Consider the following 25,373-nt stretch of genomic DNA (forward strand, 5'->3'; position numbering starts at 1 on the left):
GCTTCAACCAAAGGAAAAGATAATGGTTTGGAGACAAGTCCTGCCAGTGGAGTCAAAGGTCACGTCATGTCAATTGAGGGCCTGCCAGCCACTGTCTCAGTGAGGGTGGTAACAGCAAAACAAAAGAGGTGATGTCTGTATGGTTTAGAATTCATTTTAACCTCTGGCATTGCTCGGGGCAACCCTCCAGACCATCGTTCTTCACCTTCCAAGCCATTTACAAAAGGGGGAAGACCATATGCATATCAGGCTTGGACCCACCCCAAAGGGGGCAGTCCAGCCTGAACTGCTCGCCAGAACTGCTCTCACATCCCTTTTGCACGCGATCACAAGCCTCCTCAAACATGTTTCGGCCTTGTTGGGCCTCCTCAGTGAGGAGTAGCTTGGGTCTATGAGCCCAGCAGGCACCGGACCCACTTCTGGGCATACCTGTCCCACTCAGAGTAAGGGTGGTGAAATAATGTTAGTTCTCTTCTTTGTCATAATGCCAGTGCTTAGAAATAGACTGCTGGTTGGTACTAGGCGCTTCGCTCGAACTCGTGACTCACACATGGCAAAGGGCATGTGGGATGTTTGTCTTGTTTGGTTTGGGACTTTGCTTTGTTTATTAGTGTGACTTCAGTGGGAGGTGGGACCCCAGGGATATTAAAGGCGGGCGCCTGAGCGGAAATACTGCACGCCTGTGTCAAGGTGAATATGCGCCGTGGAATCCCACGCGTGACCTCTTCCTCTTTCCAGCGCGCCAGGCTGGACAGGAGGCGCCCTCTCTGCCGTCAGAGGTGGGGTCATGGGTCTGCAGAGAGCTGTGGGTGCAGGGCGGGAAGGCCCCGGCGAGTGGCGTGTGCTTGCAAGGGCTGCAGAGGAGGGCAGCACGTACACGCTGAAACTAGTTGCCTTTAATTTGACATTTTAGAGTGCTGGTGTGAGTGAGACCCATGCGTGCCGTTGGTCCAGACCTTGCAATGGCTGCAGTCGTTTCCAGCTGGGTGTCATGCCACTGTAGTACTTACAAGAGGCATGGGAAATCCTAAAATGCTGGTGCATTAGTATCTTGTAGGGATTTGCATATCCGAAATAAACTTTTGTGATGCTGATGGGACATTAAACATCTCTGTGAGCCCACGAAGTGCAAGGGGGGACTGCATTTGAAGTCTAGCGACCACTGCATGCCGTCCTGATCACTTACATGGCACTAAATTCTTCAGGAGGGCCTTGTTGCCCAATAGTGTCCCTTCAAATGTTGGCTAAACAGGTACTTCTTTCTCAGAAGGCAGCTTTGTGTAGGGCACAGCACAACACATGCATTTGGCACTCACGAACACAATGTTAACATTTAGAGCTTTGCAGAGTGCTCAGTCGCCTATGGGCCTCTTGGCGCTGTAAGAGACGGTGCACCAGGAAAAACTGGACTCCGAGGATTTAGCGAGGAAAGATTAATGTTTGGAGGGCATGGAGGAGGGCAAGAAAGGTACAAGGCTTATGAATAGCAAGAGGGCGACTATTCCATAGAGTGGGTGCAAGAAATAAAAAACAGCAGACACGACAGAAGTGCGGCTGCGTGAGGAGGCTGTAACTAGTCGAGCAAAGCGACGGGGAAGGAAAGTAGCAAGACAATTTGGATCTAAGGAACTATGGTCCAGTTTAGCCAGAGCCTGGCTAAGGATCTTCCACTCGAATCTCCCTTGCACAGGAAACCAGTGGAGAGACAGAAGAGGTGTGTATTTGAAGGGCCCGAATAGAGGGTATTCCCGTAGTCCAAGCGAGCAGAGACAATTCTGGGTCCCCACTCAGGCGGTAGCAGAGGAAGCCCGTTCCTGAGGATTTTACGTTAACAAAAAGAGATGTTGGCCATCATACCAATCTGAAATTTTAAACAAGCTTTGGTCCATCTGAAAACCCAGATTTCTGACCACATTGACCAGCCTAGAGTGGTGGTACATCTCTGTTGACTACAACTGGGCCCCCAAAGCTTTACCTTATCCCTGACACTCATCATCTCAGTCTGCTCAGTTTGAAGATTAAGCCTGTGATGAGCCATCAACTCATCCATGGCCTTCACGCAATCAGGCAGAATGCCTTGAATCCCACCCAGGTCCTCTCTCCAGAAAGACCTCGCTCTGAGTATCATCCACGTAAGAATAAAAGTGCAAGTTCTAGTTATGGATGATACTCCTCACCAAGAAGGGGGAAGGTTGAGCCCTGAGGAACCCTGCAACAAAGAGGCACCTGGGAAGAAGCAAAAGGGGCCATAACCATACTTTCAGCCCGGCCTTCCAAGAATGAGTGAAACCGACCAAGAACTAACCCGCCAATGCCAAAGGCCTCGTGCCTAGTCAGAAGAAGGAAATGGTCGATAGTGTGAAATGTCGCTGACAGATTTGATCAAATCAGGTCAGAGACAACAACGACTGCTGCGAGCCGAAGATCATCAGAGGTGGCCACCAAGATGGACTCTGTACCTCAGTACCTCTAAGAGTGTGGAATCCACCCTGCCAGGGGTCCAAGGAAGAAGTAGACTCAAGGTAATGGCTATGCCCAGGAGTGATAGATAGTTCCATTCTTTGACCAAGGCTGGGAGCAAATAAATTGGGTGGTAACTTGCAGGGCCATTGGGTCCAAAGTAGGCTTGTTCAACAGAAGCAAAATATTTTCATCCTGAAATTCAGTAGAACATTTTCCTGATAAAAAGGCTATTCAGTGCATAAGTCGAAGAGGAAGCTACAAATGTGGAAAGTGAAGAAAGCAAAGATATTTGATTTTTCAGTGAGAGAAGGAAAATAATCCTATTGCATAGTCTGTGATCTTGGCGGTGGAAGCGCCTGCACATTTCTGATTTCTGATGGGGGTTTATAAAGCACCACATGCAGATAGAACTGCGTCAAGGCGTGAAATGCAACAATTTACTGAAACAAGATTTGGAAAAAGGACAAGTTGGCAGAAAAGCCATTTCTCAACAGCTTCATAGAATTATAGGAAGCTACAAAGACAGACAAAGAGAGAGCAAGCCATGGTCGAGGTGCAGCAAAAGTAAATCCGCAGTCTCCTCTAAATCTAAAATGGCCTTTTGGAACAAACATCACATTTACATCTGATCATTGTAAAGGATGAGAGGGCCTGTATTGATGGATGTTATTTTGTATATAAACAGGGGCATGCCCATGGCAATGCACACATATGAAGACCACACATACAACCTTCAGAGTAAAATAACATGCGACCAGGATTCACTGAAGAGACTGGCACAAAGAAGGAGACATCATTAACCAGACCCTTTGATCACAAGAATAGTTTTGATGCCGCAAAGTCATTGTGGGATTTGACATAGTCTAGGGCGATCACTTGACTGATTGTTACGCCCCCCCCTAACATCCAGCCCAAGGTGGTCCTCCGTGCAGCATGAGCCCATATCAAGACCATGACTCCTCCCAGGGGCGTTGCTAAATTGGGAGCAATTGAGGGGGCTTCTTAAGATGCTCTTGCAGCCCTCAAACATTATAGCGAATGTAAGTACTTTTCAGACTCAAGTCAGTGGAAGAAAGGATATGTGTGCAGATGGGAACCAATCCTGTGCGTGGATGATGACTCCTGCGCGTTAGACAGGTTGAGCAATCACCAGAAAATAGCCCTTAGCAAGCATCCAGGCCTTCTCCTCTGCGACTTAAGGTTCCAGACACATGAAATTAGCGAAGAGTGTGCCAGAGGCAGAGATTATTGTGCCTGCACGCTGTGCTATCTGCACCACCGCTCAAGCATTTTCGTGGTGAGGTGTTCCACCAGGGTGGCACATGAGCTGGGTCACTGGCCGATGTTTCCCTAGTGCACATTATGCCTCCAGGAATGTCAGGTCTAGGTGCCTTGACTGGTCCTGCATTCTCCTCAGTGCGGCAGAGGCCGGGGAAGCCTACAAATTGGCGACCCTGGTGGGTCATGTTTTTTCTTCAAAGTAATCAGCACAAATAACGAGTCTCGCTACCGAATAACGCTTCTCTTTTCATTATCCCTAATCGGCTACAGTTTTTTCTGCCGCTCAGAGGTTTTTTGTGACAATGCTGATGTGTCCCTTCCTGTCACCGCGCTCCACCACTTCATGGCCCTCTTCCTTTGGCTGGCTTGTGTTGCCAGGCTCTCCTTCTTGTGAGAGCTGCTCACCTGTTTGTGTATTCCATTGTAACGCCGCCACTCTTTCTCTGCAACGCTATGCCACTGCATTGGTTCAATGAGCATTGGCGTCACCTACTATTTCCAACTATCAAATCTGAAACTTCATTTTTTGGTGGTATCTCTGTTTCAGCAGTGACCAGGCTTTTCTCTATTTTGGTGGCTACTAGAGGCATTGGTTCAAATATAGCATCTGATTTTTTGTCTTTCTTTCAAAACAGTACCCCATTCCCATTGTTGATTGTTGACATCCGAACATTACGTTTCCGATCTTCATATATTTTCTTGGTGCCTTTTGCAGATTGATCCCTCGTCTGTATTCCATTTCCAGTCCCTGGAGTGCTCTTTGAACTTGACAGCCAAAGATCAGGTCTGATGCCTATTCTCCTATTGTGAGGTGTGATCGTTTTCAATGGGCCTTTAGCACCTGTCACAGGGCTTGGTTCAGTGATATTTTGTGGGATTCCGCTCTTTGCATGGTCTTCTTGAGGGTGGCCACGAGATGCTCTAGCATTCCATTTGCTTCTGACCATAGCAGAGTTAACTTCCTGTAGTCCACTTCTAAGGACCTGCCAATCTGTGTGAACTAAATCGCATTAAGGGTTTGTGGTATTATCCAGGTGGCAAACATTTCAATGGGCCTTGGAAGTTTGCTGCATTCAACATATACACGCCGCCAGGCAATTCCGGCATCCCTGCTGTGTTCTGATAGTGGGGATATGCTTGCACCTTGACACTTATGGCATGTCTTCAGAATGGATTCAAGTATGATGTCTAACGGGGGAATCGCATCCGCTCCTGATTTCTTTGTTATTGGCTGTTACAACGCAATGACGTCAATGACCCGCTGGGATCCTACAGAAGACCTCATGATTAGTGGTGTCCCTGATTGTCAAACTGGGAAATCACACTCTATAGACCTTTGAGTGTTTCCCCCCCCCCTTTTCTCCCTGGGGGTGCAGAACTTGCATTTGCAACACTGTTGACTGTGGGGGTTGTAATTAATCACACCCATGTACCTGTTTTTTTTTAAGCAGAGTACAATTGCCAATGAAGCATGCAGCCTGTGACCTTAGGAGGAGCCTGTGACCATCCCTGCATGGTAGGAGGAGCCGCCTTTGCCCTTAGGCTTATCCCTGCATGGTAGGAGGAGCTCCCTATGCCCTAGGCGTATCCTTGCATGGTACGAGGCGCCGCCTATGCCCTTAGGTGTATCCCGGCATGGTAGGAGGAGCCGCATATGCCCTTAGGCGTATCCCTGCATGTTTGGAGGACCCGCGTATACCTGCACGGTAGGAGGAGCTCCCTATGCCCTATGCGTATCCTTGCATGGTAGGAGGAGCTCCCTATGCCCTAGGCGTATCCTTGCATGGTAGGAGGAGCCGCCTATCCCTTAGGCATATCCCTGCATGTTAGGAGGAGCCGCGTATACCTGCATGGTAGGAGGAGCTCCCTATGCTCTAGGCGTATCCTTGCATGGTAGGAGGAGCCGCCTATGCCCTTAGGCGTATCCCTGCATGGTAGGAGGAGCCGCCTATGCCTTAAGACATATCCCTGCACAGTAGGAGGAGCCGCCTATGCCCTTGTGCAGCGGCCTCCTTTGGGAATTGGCTTTAGCGCCCATAAGAGAATGAAGAGGTTGCCACCGGTGCTTCTCTCTCCTCTAAGATGAAAAGTGTATCATTATATCTCCCAGAAGTTATAGCATGTGCTCTTGTATTCCTTCAGGCCTTGCAAATAGATACACACAGCACAGAATGCGTAGGAGTCCGTGTTCCCTGAGGCAGCACTGAGCAGGGTGTGCCATTGAATGGTGCTTTGCCTCTGAACTCCTATGAAGAGTGGAGTACCCTACCCCGTCAAGGCAAGCCATGCACTGGTGCCGTCCAAAAGTGGCAAACATTCCTTCAAAAGATCTCTGTTTGCAATCTAAATGGTGGAGGTGTGTTGGAGCCACAAAGGCATTATCCCACTTCCCACCCCAGTTTCACAATGTCTGCACTTTGATACGAGTACCTGGGAATATGATGGCAATTCCTGATAAAGGAGTGAGTACCTGAATACATGCTGGCAATAGCTCTCAAATGTTGGACGTGCCTGGGCATATGATACCAATGCCTGGCAAACCCCTACACATCAGCCTAAAGTATTTGCTTTGCCAATGCTTGGCACTTCGCTATATATGCCAGTAGGTGAAATCTTTCTATTGGTATATCATTAAATTCACTCTTCTCCCATTCTCCTTGCAGGTCGTTGCTAGCTCCAGCCTTTCTATCAATGAACACAAAATCTTCAACCCACTCTTGTATCTTCTTCTTACAGGTTCTCAATCGGGTCATACTTTCTATCGTTGAGTAGACAATTTGCTTCTGATACTCGTTTCTCTGATCCACAAATCATGGATCGCTCCATGTTCTCTATTACTGGTCATGGTAGCCACTCTAATTCTTTCTATCATGATTTACAGGTCGCAGATGGATCTCGTCTCTCTCTATTTGTGGGTGTTGAATCCAATATTGTTCTTTCTGAATTGGGGTTGTTTTATCGTGACTGAAACGGTCACGACGGAAATGACTGCATGGGAAATGTACACAATACAAATATTTTCATACATTTCCCATTCGGACATCCATTGTAAAACAACCCCAAATCCATACAAGCACAAATCCCCAACACACCCCCACCGTCAACACACCCCTACCCTCCTACTTGCCTTTCATTCCAACACGTTGTATCCCTGCATTTGAGCCCTATGCGGGCTCAAATGGGAATGGGGAATGGATTTTTCAATGGGGTCTTACCGGTCCCTCCAGGGTCGGAATGGACCGATAAGTCCCCATTGAACCAGGGCGGACCCGGACACGGTATGGGAGTCATGGTGCAAATAGCGCCATGACTACCTCCATACTCGGAATGAGGCCCCTTGTCTCTATTGGTGGGTGTTGAAGCCACTCTCATTCTCTTTCTATCACTCTTTACAGGTCCGGCATATATTTTGTCTCTTTATTGGTGGGCATTGAATTCACCCGCATTCTTCCAATCACTTCTTGCAGGTTACTCTATTGGTGTGCGCTGCACCCACTCTTTCTTCTCTCTCTCCAGGTCATGGAAAGATAGCTGCTCTCTGGAATTCTGCAGGAATCCACTTTTATTCTTTCCCTGTCTCCTTATCGATCATGGCTTATTGATTTTCCCTTAGTTGTCCCTTCACTCATTCCATATCCTAGGTAGCTCAGTGTCCTGTTTTGGCGTTGTGGGGAATCCTGCGGATCCCTCACCAAAACCCTGCCTAAAGTCTCCTCCCAGGTGGCCAGGAGAGGGCAGACGCTTCCTGAGCCCAATCCTCGGGGCGGTGTACTGCGGGAGGACCACCTGGATGAAGACAAGGCCCATGGTAGTGGGGAGATTTCACAGGGTGAGACATGGTGTTTCTCCTCAGAGATGGATTCTCTTGCCACTGCGTTAAAGGGGGAGCTTGCTTATTGTCATTTTGATGTATCTCGACCTCCTAGAAAGGATGGAAGGGTAAACTCCAAGGGTGTAACCCAACTAAGTGTTGTATCCAAATAACAGGTCTTTTGTACCCCTAAAGTTAAATATCCTCCCCAATGCCAAAGGTATACCAACAGGAATTGCAGAAATGTGGCCTTTCCTATACCATCTGTCTCTAACAAGGTTAAACCATACAATCCCTCTTCTAAAAACATCATGCAAATTGAAACCACTGTTAAAAGTAGAACGGACGTGGGAAAACCTAATTTCCTTATAAAAACTACATGCCCCAGAATCCCCCAGGGACTGTTACGCAGAAGAGTGCTGAAGAGGAAAGTGGAGGCAAAGGACAGGCAAGCAGGCCTAACAACCTTTTCCAGGGCCAGGTAACTAACACTGCAGCAGGAAGGAGCAGTAGAAAGAAGCTGGAACACGAGCTAGGAGGTCAGCAGGGGTAGCAGTAGAAGAAAGAGAGCACGAGACTGGCAGTTCACAAGGAAGTGTGACCACTTAAGGGGTGCCAGAGCGAGAGAAGAGCAGATTTCACCTGCAGGTTCTGGGTTGGTCCTGTGCTCACAAACCCTGTTTGGCTGTGGCTGCGTTGGAAGAGACTGGGAAAAGTTAACAGTCTTTCCAGGTGTGCCTAATTGCTGTGAATGCAGAGTTGAGGTTGTGCAACTACCCAAGGCCTGTGTGCAGAAGCAAGCCGGGGGAAGCAGGAGAGAAGGAGACTCTATGAGGTTGAGGCCGGATCGGAGACACCTGTACTGCAGAGGGGCGTGGGTCCCAAGATTGCCTGAAGCAGTAGTAACAGAAAGAAAGCCGGGAAGTGGAAGCAGCCTGTGAATTTGGGGCCAGTGTGTGAAGCTCCATACTCCAATTCACAAGAAACGCGCCTTGCTGGTAAATGTAACCAGCTAAATTAACACTCACGTAGAAGTGGGAGCGAGTAAAAGTTGTTTATTGCCGTGGGAAGTCTTCACAACAAAGAAATTGTATCCTGTGTGTGTTTAGCACAAGTAAAGTGCTTGCGTAGAAGGAAAGCGTTTTAATTTTCATTGTTATATTAAAACCATTACCGGAGTGGTCGCGTGTCCCCTATTAAGAGGGAGAACATTAACGGTAATCACTCAAGAGGTAGCAGCTGACTTTCCCGAATTGTTACTAGCATACTTACATCAAAGAAAGGTTGCGTGTAAGTAATTGTGATTCGCGATCCACGCTCAAGCAGTACTCTATGTGAATATAAGGGAACACAAGTCTTTAAGTTGAAGTTAATCATCAAAGCATGGCTGCATCTACCTAATTTTGTTTCTCTAGTGAAACCTGACTCTTGTAACAATCAGAACAAATACTTTGTAGTTGTAGACGTTGCTGAAGTCACGAGAAGAAAAAGCGTTACTCAAGTCAGTAGACCGATCCTTTCTAAGGTGAAACCGGGCCCTGTTAAGACGTAAACACTGATGTTTTGAAGTTGTTGAAGCTGTTATAAATCCTGTGTCCTCTGATACAAGGGTGACAGGGTTATCCAAGGCTGGAAGAGTGTGAATATAGCTTTGGAGTAACTACTGGAAACAAGGTGTGCATAAAGCTGGGGGAAGGGAGCTGGGTGCGTGTTAAAAGAACTGATCAACAATCTGCGATGCTGAGACTGTTGAAGCGGAGAGAGGAGCAGTCTAAATGCAAAGACAGATTCTAGTAGTAGCTGTAAGACAGACAGAAGAGGCAAAGAGGCTGCCCTTTCTTATGGCATAGGAAGGAAGAGGGCCGTGCCTACCTGTAAAGGTTGAAGAGTCTTGTCTAAGTTGCCTGATCAATTCTTTAAGTTTCAAGTTGCAGCAGAAACAATAATACTGTGGTTGTCTGTAACATTGTTGGAACACTTTATATTGAATGTAGTTGAAGCAGTAGTAGACTGTGAAGCAAAGGAGCCTGCTTTCACAGTACCATTTCTAGAAGGGAGTTATCAAGGAGAAAGCAACCCTCTTAGAAGAAGCATCCGGAGAAGTCATATCAAAGACGCTGCAAAGGTTACAAAGAGGATAGACAGTTGTTGAAGCAGAGGTGGTACTTTTGTTTAGAGCTTTGTAAATTCTATCCTGGAAGGAGGTTATCTAGGACTACTGTTGGTGCTGTTTTCTTTGTGGAGATTGGAAGGGAAACATTTCAACAAACAAAGAAAGAACGGTTACCAGTGGATTTTTGTTTAGGTGAACTTTTGTTTCTTTGGAACTTTTCAAGAACCGATATAAGACTTTAATTTTCTTTGGGAGAAATTGACTTGGACATTCCTGGGGAACGAGATCTACCAAGCACAAGTGGAAGTTAGCCAAGTAATGGGTTATTTGCTAATCATTTATTATTGTTGTTAATGATTTACTTTGTATGTTTTGTTGTTTAGTCTGAGGGCCAGTTGTTATGCAAGGAGATGTTTCCCTTAGTACCTAGGCTAGGTAGGGAACTTCCTGGTAGAGTAGGCTTAGTTAGGTTTTCTTTGAATTTTGTATTATTAATAAAATGCCTAATACTGAGAAAACTTCAAGCAGTTGTCTGCCTCGCATTACTGAGCCCTCACAGCGTGCACTGAATCCCCACTCACTCTGTCTTTCTCTCTTTACAGGTCATGGACAGCTCCATGCCTTTAATCGGAGAGCACATTGAGGAGGACCGTCAGCTGGTGGCCGACCTGGTGGTCAACAAAATGACTCAGCTGCTGGCTGGGGGGCCCCACATCCCACATACACAAATGCCTTTGGTGAGTCCAACGTCTGCAAGAGTTCTGATACAAAGTACCAGTTGATTGTGTGGATGTGTGCTCTTTAGTGCACCAGATAGGAACATACTAGTGATGTATGTAGAACGTTTTCTTCTAAATAGGTGATGTCACAGGGATGCATATATTGTTCCACAGATAATGCTTTTCCGCAGCCTAGTTCATCATCCTCCCAGAATGTATGCCTAGTTTATCATGATGATGCCCGCTCTAGGGAGTACGTCGGCACTATTATTATGGTGCGTCATGTGACGCGCATGCACAGATACTATACAGGGCCGTGTACCAGGGCTAACCGTACCCTCCTTACTACACAGGCACTGCTCCTGTTCGCTTTGTGGTTCTTTACTCTTGATATTTGCACTTTATGTCTATGACTGCTGATCCGTACTGCACAGCCTTTCCTGCTTCTGCCAATTTGCACCATTGTGTTCTCTCATAGTCTAACTGCATAGCGCATTCTAATTCTGCTGGTTTTCCGGGACTGCACCATTCACTTCTTTTCTCCCTCTTGGTGTCCATTTCATTTATTGCACCTAGAGTTGTTTTTTCACCGGCTTGATGAGTTTCTCCCTGATTTTCTAGCACCCTACATTACTCTGCTCTCTATTTCTAGCTGCTCCTTTAACTGCACCCCATACTCTTATGCCCCCATTTGCCATTTGGGATCTGGACAACCCCTTACTAACCTTCTCATTCCCCCCCTACCCCATAACAGACATCTCATCTCAGGAAATGCTATAACCAGACCCAGCATGCATAGACAGACTCGGGTCACCACAGGCATATCCACCGCCGAAGGCAAAGACTGCCCAACAGAGTACCCCGCATGACCCTATTGCTGACACGTACCATTACAGACACCCACCAGATATGCAAAATGCATGTCCGCCGCATGGTACACCCAAACCATGTTCCAATGAACTATGCACCAAAAACGCCTGGAAGCTTCCCCCTCGCGGCACCCGGAGCATGCTTTGCACAACAGCAAAGCAATCTTGCCCTGCTCCCTATGCCCCTATAACCAAGCCCAGCCCATTCTCCCGCAGGCCCCGCAGTGGAAAATGGCAGCAGTTGTGGTATATAAAACCCAATGATGTCACAGAGATACATTCAGTGGCACTAGACCGGAGGGGTTATTTTGAAGCAGCAAGAGGACACTCATGTCGAAAGATTCTATCACCAAAAAGTGGGTCACCATGCAGTCATGTGTGATATGGATTGTGGTCACTATTTCATGAGGTATAATTCTGCAACCTCTTTTTCTGCTACCGTTCCCTCCTTTGCCCCACCCCCCCCACCCCTCCTGCTGTATTGTTCGGGAGGGGTCGCTTGCCACCCCTCCCTCTCATTGCACGGAGGACACCCCAGTGACCTCTTCATTTTTATTCAGGATGCAGTATGCTTTACCGCAGAAACATTTCACAAAACAAATATATGATATTGTGTTTGCCATTTCGGTATTGTACCAATATAGTGAGAACAAACACTGCGAGTCACAAAACGTAATTTTTTAAAATTTTTATTTGTGTATTATTTGTTTATAACAATGGCATGTCCAGTACATCTGAGGAATAACAATAATAACAAGGTCTGGTAAACAGTGAGAATAACCAAAAAACAGTATTTAACATATTACCCCCCCACCCCCACTTCTAAATTCAGCTATACTAACAAATTCATTGAACTTCTACTATATGGACATACTCTGTACAACACATAACAAACCCACACCCACAGATAACAATAACAAGAAACAAAATTAATTAGTCATTAGAATACACTCCTCTGTCTTGTTCAAACAGTAAATTAAGCTCCCACAATACATCCCAGTTCTAATCTATATTAAGCCAGTCATTAATATAAATATTACAGGGACTCCACAGTGTGAGATGAGATATAGGTCCTCATGGTCTTCATTTAACATTGACACCTTTTCCAATGTAGATAGTATCTGCATTCCCATCACCCAATCCTCAGCAGTAGGCTTTTTCCTCGTCTTCCAAACGTTAAGAATGAGTTTTTCTGCGACTGGCAACGCTTTATCTATCCATTCATTGTAATCCCTTGCGATCGAGCATCATGTAACAATATAATGACTTGTGCAAGGGACATCGTAAATGAAATATTTAGTATAACATCTATTGTATCTAGAACTTCTCTCCAAAAAGCATGTACACGAGGACAACTCCAAAAAAAGAGATGCAATAAGACCCCCGTCTGCTCCGCTGCCCCAACACAATTAATTGTCTATCAGGTTTAATTTCTGAATTTTCATCAGCTTCCATCAGAGTCGTCCTATCATTTTCTGACGTATCAACGTCATGTTCAAGTCCATTTTTGCTTTAGAGCCCGCGCTGAGCAAGCCTTCCCACTCTTCCTCTGATAATTCCAGATTCAATTCCTTTGACCATACCTCCCTCAACTTCGTCCAAGATTCAACATGCTTTGGGTCTATGGTCATCAAATGCATACATGTAGACACTCCATGCTTTGAATTGTCAAATAATGTACCATTTCCGGTCTAGATTCTGAGCATGCACATTCTTTGATTTAGCAGAGTCCATATTTCCTCATAACGAGACAGTTCCATCCTTTGAAGTCCAAAGTTACGTTGCAATTCCACAAAATCTAAAACCCTGCCTTCCTGCATGATGTCACTCACTCTCAGGATGCCCCTCTCAATCTAACTATGCCAATGTATGTTCCTGTTCTGTATTTGAAGTGCCGGATTATGCCAAAGTGATGCACTGTAATGTAACCATATGGATTGTTCATTCTCTGTGAACCAAGTTTCTAAGGGCATTTTAGTGGCGACTATGGTTTGTAATTTAATTTTAACGCTTGTTAATTTTTCGATTGTGTATAAATTGTCCAAGGCGTAAGGTTTAATGATATCCCTTTCTAACTTCAGCCAAAGTGGGCTTGTCTCTTCTTGATAGTTAAAATAGTGTGTCACTGTCTTAAGTAAGAAGCCTCTATGATATTTCATAAGGTCTGAATAGCCAAAACCTCCCTCTTTAACACTGCGTAGTAGTATAAACCTTGGGATATTCACACGTTTACCTGTCCCCCATGAAATAAATCAATTATATCAAAATATAATTTTGATATATTATATCAAAATTATATACATTTTCAACAACACCTTATCGGAGAAAGTCAACAACAGTGATTGTACCATATCTAGTACTTTTGATAAAAGAACCATTTTTATAGCATTCATTTTTGCCCATATATTTAGGATTAGCCTATCCCATTTCCTGATATCTTTGAGATTTTTTCTACTATTTTATCCATGTTAAATAAAAATAGAATCTCAAAGAATATGTACCCCTAAGTATTTCACTCCATTCAGTGACCAACTACAATTCCATGTTGACAATATGCTCCTATCGCATGTAGGCGAGAGTGGAAAAATCTCAGTTTTACTCCAATTAATATTATGACCTGACACTTTACCAACTTCCTCGAACATGGTTTTCAGCAAAGAGCCACATTCTGATGGGTTGGATGTAAGTACTGTCATATCGTCAGCATCTGCCAAAACATTCAGCTCTGTGTCCCCTAGCTGAACTCCACAAATTCTCCTGCTCTGCCTGGTATGAGCTGTCAGTGGCTCTAACGCTAAATTGAATAACAATTGTGACAATGGGCCTCCCCGTCTAGTACCATGCGATAGTGGAAATGAATCAGAAACCATACCATTGGCTTGCACTTTTGCCAATATTTCAAAATGTAATCCACTGACTGTCCTCACAAAAACCGGGCCAAACCCCATTCACTGCAGTGTGTATTCAAGAAACTTCCAGTTTACTCTATCAAATGCTTTCTCTGCATCAAAAAATGCCACTACTGAGTCCAACACCTTATTACCAGGTATTCCCAACACATCCAGAATTACCCTGATGTTATCATAACCAAATCTCCCGGATGTAAAGCCCAACTGTGACTTATCAATCAAATGTCCCATATATTTATTAAGTCTATTTGCCAGAATTTTTGTGAACATTTTCAAATCTACATTGCGTAATGATATTTGTATATAATTACTACATTATTTGTGATCTTTATCTGGTTTTGGATCAGTGTGATTAAGTCTTCTCTCAGCGTGTTGCATAGTTTACCCATCAACAAGAAGTTGTTAAATAAATACAAAATAAATCACATAGTGGTTGTGATAATTGAGTTGCAAACAATTTATACAATTCAGATGTTAGAACAGCAAGTCTGGGAGATATTCCAGCATTTAGTTGTTTGATGACATCCAACACCTCGCGGACTTCAATGTTAGCGTCAATTCTGTTCTTACCCTCGCAGACGGTACTGGGAGCTCAATTTTATTAAAACAAATCTCTAAATCTGCCACACCCAGAAAAGTATCCTCACTATATAGTTGACTATAGAATGACCGAAAGCAGTTACAAATCTCTGAATTTTTAAAGAAAGTTGCCCCATCCTGTGCCTCTATGCATTTAATACAGGTTCTCTCTAGTTTTGTAGCCAATAATTTGCCACTTTTATCTCCGCTTTCCCAGAACCTTTGTTTTGCAAAGAAAATTCCTTTCTCTGTCAGTATTTCTATCTCACTTTTTAGTTCTTCCTTCATTTTTCTTACCTTTAACCCATCTCTCTCTGAATTTGATATGGCGTATCTTTGGTGCAGCCGTTTGAGATTTTCTTCAATTAAATCTAAGTTTTTCAGCCCTTTTTTTGTTTGCATAGAAAGACCTGCTAACTAATTCACCTCTCACTACTACTTTAAAACAATTCCAGACATTTTTTATATTAGCAGTTCCTAGATTTTCACTAAAATAAACTTCTCTAAAGGTTTTAAATCAAATATGATCACAATTCTTCAAAGAAAATGGGGTGGTTTGACTTGGGGTATTAATTAAAGTGAGAGAATGTTGGGACGCTTTGGGGGTCTCCTCCAGGATATTTTCTGGTGAACTGGGACAGCATTTGAATAGAAATGTCTCAAAGTTTGGTGACTCGCTATAAAACTTTAGTTATTTTAACAGCGATCCGCTGTTTCGAAGTTCTGAGGGTGTAGCTGAAAAAAGGAGGGTGCATCGAGGGGAAGAAGGCCGAACACTGATGCTTTCACTGACCCTATGGCCGCTCCAAAGTGCTGCAGGGAAGTGGAGAATGAGCGGGGGGATACAGGATATATACATTCTAGTCTATATTAATGCTAACACATTACGCACCGCCTTATAACCACCCACGAGTTGACAATACTTTACGGTAAAGGCAGGAAGAGGAGACGGTCAGCTGCCCTGTAATCTCCTGCGAACTCTGCGACTCTGCACACATGCATGCGTGCATGCCAAAACAATGCAGTGTTTAGACCGCCAGATGACCACACACCCTCACTAACATTAGGTGAAGGAAATAGGCAGCTGGCCAATTCAAAAGCCTTAGCAAGCACCTGGTGCAACTCAACAACTCTGCAAAGACCTACTGACATTTCCCAACACAAGAATAATGAAAATCCACTGGACCCTAACTTACACCTCCATCCTAATTGAACCCCCAATAACATCCACCCCATCTTCAGTCATCGATTTCTACATTTAAGTCTTGGCCGGTCGCTCGAAGGACATTGGCTAGATAAAAAACAAACATAGTCCTGGATAGGCGTGCCCAGCAACATGCCACTAGGATCAGGGTGCCAACTTTTGATTTTTGCTTTGGGGCAGAAATCCCCAAACCGAACAAAGCGAGGGAGCGAGTCACACGCATTCCCAGGTCGAAACAAACCATTTTAGGGCACATTTTGCTAAAAGAATTGGAAGAAGAACGTAGGATTTACAGGCCGGTCTAAACATATAAGATTTCAGCAACAGTCACCTAACCTGCTAAGCTGTCTTTCCTCAACATTCTGCTATTGGATCTCCTCCTTCCCCTTACTTCTTCTGCGCCCACCAAACAGCTTTGGCCTGTCCACCCCTCTCCTTCCGCCTCCACCTCGTAATTAAGGCTCAGGTGGTCCACTGATGAGGTGGCCCTCCCTACTTTGAAGTGAGCAGCACTTGCTCATTTTGCAAAATGCGTGCTAACCCTTCACTGCCCCTTGGCTCAGCAGGTGCGGCGCCATAAACCCTGTCGCGCGGCGCGATTTAAAAGCACACAGCGCTCAAGCCTTTTTTTCTTTTCAATTTTGGCCATTCCCATACAAATACCTGCAGAATATCCGCAGGGGGTCAAATTACACTCCTGCCCCCGTGGTTCAAGGAATACAGGGTCAATTTTAAAAATTCCACCTGCTTTGTGTGGATGAAATTTCCTCCACCCAAAAACATGACTACCGTCTCCCTATGGAGTGCCATGGCAAAGGGACTCGAAGATGAGGAATACCCTAAAAGTCTGCATGACCCTAAATTATGTCAACCCTTCCCATTACCGCTTGTTTACTGCATATGGTAACGGTAAATGACTTGGCCCATATTACCGGAGGTAATACCGTCAAACTCGTAATCAGGCCTTCAGGCCTGACAGCATTATGCTGGCTCTTACCTTCTCCATTCATTATAGTGGGGCCAGATGTTTGGTTATTAACACCTAAGTGATGCCCCCACTGCTTCTGCTGAGGGCCGCATAGGCAGCCGACTAGTAATGCATTATTGTAGTAGGAGGCCTAGGGTGGTAAATGAGGCCTTTTCCACGCCCAACAGTCAGGCTTTCCACCTGCACAAAGAACAGAAGCGGCACTAGAAGACAGCAGAGAGGCTCTCATCTCTCTGCACTAAATCTGCTCCATAGCAAGGATGCTGTCAGAACTCCCCGTGGCCTGGGATGCCACAGGACCACGACATCCAATCGCGTGTGCAGCGACTGAACGCCCTTACCAGATCCAACCCTATCAATGGGTTTAAGATGTGACCTTTTCTAAAAGCATGCATGTGTCATATGCAGCTCTATCAGGCTTCCCAGTCCCATGCCTGAGAAAGCCACCCAACCAGTCACGTTTTTTCTTGGAATTCAGGGAAATATCTTTTCCATTTTTTCATTTAGGATTGCAATTCCCAGAATTCCAAGAGAACAATAGGACTGGATGTGTTAAGCCACGCCGTCCCGGTTATTTCCTTGGAATTCTGAGAAAGGTTTCTTCCATTTTAACTTTAGGATTGTAAATCCCTGACAATCAAGAGTGAAACAGGACTGGATAGCTTTCTCAGGCATGGAACTGGGAAACGTGAGACTTATTGTGTATATGTGTTAGAACGTTGCTTTAGGAAACAAATAGGCCTGGAGCACTAGAAGGTTCCATGTGAAAATGTCCCCAGGGAAAAAGTTCCCAGGCATGCAATTATTTTTCCTGCACCCCTAAGAGCCTTCCCCAGTGCTTTAAGTGGGATTGGAAATCGAGGGGTGCCCCAGTTACGGGGTGTGGCCTAAGGGCACGCCACCTAGCGAGAGCCCCCCCTTCGAATAAGGGTGGGGGCAGCTGGTAAAAGTTGGAGCTGGGGCACACTCAAATTATTACCTTTGATGTGCCTAGCCTCTCCTTTTAAACAAAATAAGGGGCTGGGCGCACCAAAAGGTGTGACACCAGTGTGTCCCAGCTCGCATGCAGCAGGCAGCCCTTTCATTCAAGGAGCCCGCTTTAACCACGGGCTCCTTGAATGATAGGTCTGTAGTTGAAACAGGAGGAGGGCTGGAGGGCCCAGTCTCTCCTTTAGTTTTTGTGTAACTAGTCATCACCCAGCATTCATGCTGGTGATGCCTAGTTAGTTACTTCAAACAAAAGGAGAGCTGGTCAGTGCAGCCCTCCTCCTGTTTCGAGTACATTGACATCAGGCAGCCCGCACTGCACGGTTACGCCTGCTGCTTGCAGGTGTCAGCACTTCGGTTTAGAAAAAATAAAAGGAGATGCCTTTTCTTTATTCTAAACCGAAGTGCTGACACCTGCAGGCAGCTCGTATATCTGTGCAGCCTCTACACGGGCTGCCTGAGGTGTCGGCTGGCTGGGGCTAGTCGGGGTTGGGCCCTGGCAGGGCCCCGGCTCGGGAGCCATTTCTGGAGACTTCTGGGGCCTGGCCCCGGCTGGCCCCTGCCCATTTAAAGCCCTGGCCTTCCCCCACATATTCTAGGATGGGTATTATTTACTAATCTAACTCCAGGCCTATAATATTTAGGGAACGTGCTTGATTTTCTTGGGAGTGCGAATTTGGGGAAATGTCACCTCTTGCCAGGCGGCCTTTTCCCAGGCGACTATCACAAGAATGCTAAAATAAAACAGTGTTAAATTATACCCTGAGCACACACATGAACGTGACCACAAGGACATAATTTGCCATGGAATCGCTAACAAAAACTATCCTTGAGGGGGTGGTGATAATGCAGCGATTTGGGAGCTGAAATCTATGGTCGTTTGAAGGAGGCAGCTTCACCTAGAAGCAGGCCTGGGCCTCCTATTTGGAGCTGAGATATAATCTAGATACTAATGATATAAACGTAAAATAGATCAAAACTTTAGATCATCGGGTAGAAAACGTTAAATAGACAGCACTGTTCAGAACGAAGATATACATAAAAATAGGATTTCTCTGAATGCTATTGTAGTAATAGACCACTAGATGGCGGCAGTGTTAAAAAGTGACTTAGTGGAACTGACAACGTAAATGCTCTGATTAGTAAAGAATAAAAATGTGTAATTACGAAGATACATTTCTTATTGAACAAAGTTATCTAGCAGAACTGAAAATGAAAAATAATGTAGTCTGCAGGGAAGGGAGAGTGACAGACGTGATGGAGGTGGGGGTAGGAGCTGAGAGTTTGGGAATTCAAGTGGTAGCCTTGTAAAAAGTGTTAAAAAACACAGGGTTGCTGTAAGACTGTTCGCTATTGGGTATTTATAATGCACCTATACAGAATGGGGCTCATTCTGAGTGTGGCGGTCTGGAAATAAGGGTGCCGGTCGCACTATACTTGCACCTTTTCCGGACCACCACACTCCAACTCTGCCTTCCTGGGCCGTTGCGCCCAGAGGGTCTGACCAGCCGGATGCAACGGCTCCAGCAGGCGAGTTGTCAAGGACACACAGGCACCGTTAGCCACGATGCCGGTGCTTCCATGTCCCTATTCCCATGGAGTCCTATGGGACTCCTATGGGACTCCATGGGAATGGGGACTTAAACTTTCCGCCGCCTCATATCTCGGGCTGCCGGGACTTGCAATGTCCCAGTGGCACCAGGATATCAGGCAGCAGAAACAGTGTTAAAAGTTCAGTGACAACCCGCCGGTAGACTGCTGGGTTAATGCCGAACTCGTAATGAGGCCCAATGTGTTTTATAGAGAGGATGTGAAATGTCTGCTAATCAATTAATAAACCAACCTGACAGCATTTAATTGGTTCTACTAACATGTTGAGCAAAAAGAGTGTGGTTGTACATTTATTTCCCCCATATTAAATGGAAGCATTCAGTTATCAGCAAACAAAGTGATGTGAGCCTACACACAATCTCCTGTGGGTTTTACAGTGTAAAGACTAAAAGAATCTCAATGAAAAAACACATGATATGATTTCCTGCCCATAGTCTTTGTTTCATACAGCACTTAACCTTATGCACCCCTCCAAATCCGAATCACCCAATATTCACACCTTTTACAGTACAATAGCCAATCCCTGGTTCCTGCTCACTAATGTTTTTGCAGCCAATGTAATGTGCTTAAATGAAAAATAAAACTGGGGTCACGTTACTACTTTGGGTTTGGGTTGTGTGGGTTTTCCTATCTGATTTTATAGCTTGAGGATTTCGGGGGATGTGTTGTTAAACTCAGCAATTCGACCACCAAATGATCTTCATGTAGTCCCAGGTGTGCATTTTATAATCTAATATGTACATTTGCATATATTTTTTTTTAACATTGCTGCCTGTTTTTATATGATCAGCAAGATCTTTATAGAACCACCTTTTGGAGACTTTCATGCCAGTCTTTGCTCTGTTGGTATTATGCTCTTGTGTGACATACTAACTATACTACTACAGTGACCTCATATCCTGTATGCACTCTGCCCATATGAAAAACTGTCGTGTTGGCCTTGGTAAGTGCAAAAGAAGACACGTTGTCTGTCAGCATAAATGAGGAAAAACTCAATGTATAGAGGGGGGATTTAGAGGACTTACCCGGTAGAGGGTGTTCGGTTGCGGTGCGCTACTGACACCTACCTTCCCCTTCCGTTACCCTCTCCTCTGGCACAAAAAAACCTGTAGACTCAGGGAAGTACTGCCACTCTGGTACAAGTTTATAATCAGAGGGACATAGAGTTCCAAATATAGTCAAAAAGAGAAGGGTCAAGAGATGGAAAGAGTGGGAGAAGCCACAGGAGCCGTGGGGTAAGGGGAGCCGAGAGGCAGAGTGCAGGTGTCATGAAGGTGGAACAGGAAGAGTCAAGGAAGGAAAGAGAGAGGGGGCAAACAAAATCGCCAACCCAGAATGGGGGATGGTGGAGCAAATTAATCCACCAATAATCCAACTAAACAAATCCCAGTGGTGTAGCACAACATTTGGGGGCCCCCTGTGACCCATGTTGAGGACCCCCCAACCCAGGTTCAACAACAAATCACAGGTCGCGCCACAGGGCCTGCCTAGACAACCATGCTTGCGCAATACACACAATGATCATGCGGCTCTAGGGGCATGCCACACACTGCACTAGGAGAAAGATATAAATATGTGCTCTAATGCATTATACAGCAAACTAAGAACAAATGGCTAAAAAGCCAGAATGTTTGCAATTGTTTTGTAGGGTAACGCCAATCCGAAAATCTAATACCTGCAAGTCACCAACCACGCACTGGAATATTAATGGTTTAATTAATTGAATTCCTTGCTATTAAAAATGGCATGCCACAAGGACAGCATGTCCAACTAGCTGCACAATGTAGACCCGTCTAAACAAGTAATAAACATATTACAGCAAAACATGCCATGCCACAATAAGACATACCCAGACTGGTTGCGCCAAAATGACAGTCGAAGCAATAACAATTATCATAGCTTTATTACACAGATTCCCAGAAAAATATACAATGCCACAGTAAGAAACCACTATATTGCCAGTCTAGCTGGGTAATTATACTTTGCAGGACTGCTTTATCAGAGATGCTCAGTAAAAAAAAAAAATAATCCACAGTAAGAAATTACTAGACTGGCTGCACCAAAATGCCAGTCTAGACACTAATAACACATATCAACACATATCATGCCTGCTTAGCTTGGACATGGATGACCATTATGTTTTAGTGCACAAAACCTGCCCCCCCCCACACTCCCCTCTCCCTCCCACCCCTTAATCCAACACCCCAAATCAGCTCCTCGGCCCAGAATTACCTCCACATCCCTCTTCCTCATGCCAATATTTACGTATAACCCACCTTGCTTCATATGTAAGAACTGGGACGAGGAAGAGTGGGACGAGGAGTAATTAAGATTACATGCAACTAAGCCAGGAATTACCTCCACCTCCCTCTACCTCTACCTCATCCCAGTACTTCTGTATGAGGCAATGCGGCTAGGAGTAATAAAGATTACGAATAAGTAATCCAGGCATTAAGCACAAGCACACACACATTCACACACCATTCACCTTCACCATACACTCACACACATGCACGCCCAGCCACCCATACATTTACATGTGCACACTTTCACCATACACCACATCCAGGTAGCCACTGTACATCATGCACTCACTCATTCACACACATTACATTATATACACATATACACACACATACACTTACATGCACGCACACACATTTACACAAAATACAATTTCTTACCTTTTGAATCCTTGGTCCAGGGAACGAGGCCTCCAGCTTCCTGCAACAGGAACGCTTGTTCCCATCATTGCAGCAAAGCTGAGGGCCTCCATGTCATGGGGCAGGGGGAGCCCTATGACTTCAAAAAGAAATAGTTTCTTTTTGAAGTCACTCTGCCTTCATAAAGACATTATTTCTGTTACGAGACCGAACTGTAATGGAAACAATTTCTTTATGAAGGCAGAGTGACTTCAAAAACAAACTATTTCTTTTTGAAGTGAAAGGACTCCCCCCACCCGATGATATGGAGTCCTCCTGTAATGGAAATAATTTCTTCATGAAAGCAAAGTGACTTCAAAAACTATTTCTTTTTGAAGTCCAAGGGCTGCCTCCCCCCCCACCCCTCAAGGGCATGTGTGCGGCACTACCCCCCACACCATGGGTGCCCGCGCTATACCAGTGGCAACTCCGAAAACAATCCATTAGAGGTTGGAATAGGACCTAGGAGTGATCCACTGATATTCTGCCAAGCAACGTCTTCACACTTATCCCAGATATGTATAATCCCAGCTACTCCCTTTAACAGGCTACCCTTTATTTATGTTTCCACCCATGGTCTAATCTAGGGGCCATCTTGCAATGGTGTATTACAGGCTTTTCTTTTCCAGAAACCAACAGAATCTTGTATCCCTTGGACGCCTCACTGTTTTACTCTGCACAATTTCCATTTTTGTTAGACTTTACACACTCCCCATGGACCTTTTCTCATCCTGTTCCTTTCTCACTTACCCCCTGTTCCCCAAATCCTGGCAATACTCTCATGATATACTTTCTGTCAGTACGTCTCAGTTGAAATATGCCTGCTCTATCGTTGAGGTGCACTTTTGTGAACTACTTGCTCATGTGATAATGTCCCGGCTCAGTCAGTACAGTTCACTATGGTGAAATATCATTTGTCAGTATGCGGCACTCTTGTGACATCCTGCTCCCTATTACTCTGGTACACGTTTTGATATGCCTGTGCATATGGTGGAGTATCTGTGTTATCACTATGGTGCAGTATTGTGAACCCTGCTCTGTATGCACGTGGTACACTCTTGTGATGGTGTGCCTGCACCATCAGTACGGTTCATTCTTGTGATCCACCTGCTCACTGTCAGTGTGCTACTCTCATGCAGTATACCTACAGTCAGTAGGGTGCACTCAGATGATATGCCTACTCCCTATGAGCTTATTTGCACGCTTGTGATGTTCCTGCTCATGTGACGGTATACATAATCCATTAGAATGGTGCACTGTTGTAATATACCTGTCCCTATAAATGTGGTACACTCTTGGGGTACGCATGCTCATATGATGGTATTCTATTAGTATGGCGCACTCTTGTGATATGCAATACCTTCTCCCTATTGGTGCACTAGAGTTTTGTCATATACCTGCTCATGTGACGATGTACCTGATGTATCAGTTTAGTGTTCTCGTGTGATATACCTTCTCCCTATTAGTGTGGTGCACTCGTGTGATATACCTTCTCATGTCTTGGTGTGATGCACGTGTGCGTTATACCTTCTCATGCCTTGGTGCGATGCACTCGTGCGATATACCTTCTCATGCCTTGGTGCGATGCACTCGTGCGATATACCTTCTCATGCCGTGGTGTGGTGCACTTGTGCGATATACCTTCTCATGCCTTGGTGTGGTACACTCGTGTGATATACCTTCTCACGTGCACTTGTGCGATATACCTTCTCATGCCTTGGTGTGGTGCACTCGTGTGATATACCTTCTCATGCCGTGGTGTGGTGCACTTGTGCGATATACCTTGTCATGTCTTGGTGTGGTGCACTCGTGCGATATACCTTCTCATGCCGTGGTGTGGTGCACTTGTGCGATATACCTTGTCATGTCTTGGTGTGGTGCACTTGTGCGATATACCTTCTCATGCCTTGGTGTGGTGCAGTCGTGTGATATACCTTCTCATGCCTTGGTGTGGTGCACTCGTGCGATATACCTTCTCATGCCTTGGTGTGGTGCACTCGTGTGATATACCTTCTCATGCCTTGGTGTGGTACACTCGTGTAATATACCTTCTCACGTCTTGGTGTGGTGCACTCGTGTGATATACCTTCTCACGTGCACTTGTGTGATATACCTTCTCACGTCTTGGTGTGGTGCACGTGTGCTATACCTTCTCATGTCTTTGTGTGGTGTACCTGATCTATCAATGCAGGGTTCTCTTGCAGTGTACTTGCTCTAGTGATATGTGTAATTTTATTGTACATGTCTCGTCCCTTCTCGCCGCCATATCACGCCCTGTTTTTTAACTCCTGGTTCTATGGTTCTGCCTCATCTCTTCCATAGCCTCAGCAAATGCAGCCCCAGCCACTGAAACCCCTGATGCAGCCTCAGCCGGGCCCCCAGCAAAGTGGAGGAGGTCAGCCCCCCCAGCCGCGCCCACCCCCTCAAGGTGAGTGATGTGCTGTCAGCAGAGCCCAGAAGCAACATGGGGACAAGGCCAAGCTCGGGAGGTCGGGGAGCTCGAGGAACGTGCATGCAGGCGGATGCTAAGAGCTGCTGGGGTCTCCATCAGTGAACATTGCACGCTGGGGAGCCATCCTCGGGGCATGCACACATCTAATACCACCAGCGGCATTGCGGGGGCTGAAGCCCTGGATAGAAGCTCAGGGGTTACAACCAAAAGGCTAGCTAGGCCCAGTCCCGACAGTTCTGACATTAGCATAGCCCCAGATCTTTTCCAGACCTAGCAACACCCCTTGCCCCATCACCATTGACATTTTGGCATGGGCACATTAGAAATGGAGGATTGGCGATTTAGTGGCAGAGCGGCACAAAGAGTATAATTTTTACGCCACCTCAAAGTGCATTTGTCATTTTTGTTTTATTTGATGCTGGTTAGTACAAGCAAACCGTACACAAAAGAATGCAAACATTTTAAATAGTCATTTAAACAGACTCATTTCAGCAGACACTGAATTTAAAAACAGCAACATGTACAACAAAGATTACACACATATTTAAAATTCTGAGCGAACAAATAACAATACTACATTAAAGTGCTGAGTGCAACACCAACAAAAGGTGATTATATAACCATGATTTCTACCAAGAGAAATTTTTTCTACAAATGTCAAAACTGCAATCGACAATGGTATTTG

General features: G+C 45.4%; 1 protein-coding gene across 1 annotated transcript in view; it reads left to right on the plus strand.

Moving 5' to 3' along the window:
- The window catches only part of SYN3 (synapsin III), a 1,663,181-nt gene that overhangs the window by 1,614,253 nt on the left and 23,555 nt on the right, over positions 1–25,373 (plus strand). The window contains exons 12-13 of the mRNA XM_069628788.1: positions 10,271–10,405; positions 24,559–24,664. Coding sequence (XP_069484889.1) covers positions 10,271–10,405; positions 24,559–24,664 — 241 coding nt within the window. The remainder of the gene's footprint in view (positions 1–10,270; positions 10,406–24,558; positions 24,665–25,373) is intronic.

This window comes from Ambystoma mexicanum, chromosome 12 (genome assembly GCF_040938575.1).
Source record: "Ambystoma mexicanum isolate Mex_15411 chromosome 12, UKY_AmexF1_1, whole genome shotgun sequence".
Classification (NCBI taxonomy): Eukaryota; Metazoa; Chordata; class Amphibia; order Caudata; family Ambystomatidae; genus Ambystoma; species Ambystoma mexicanum.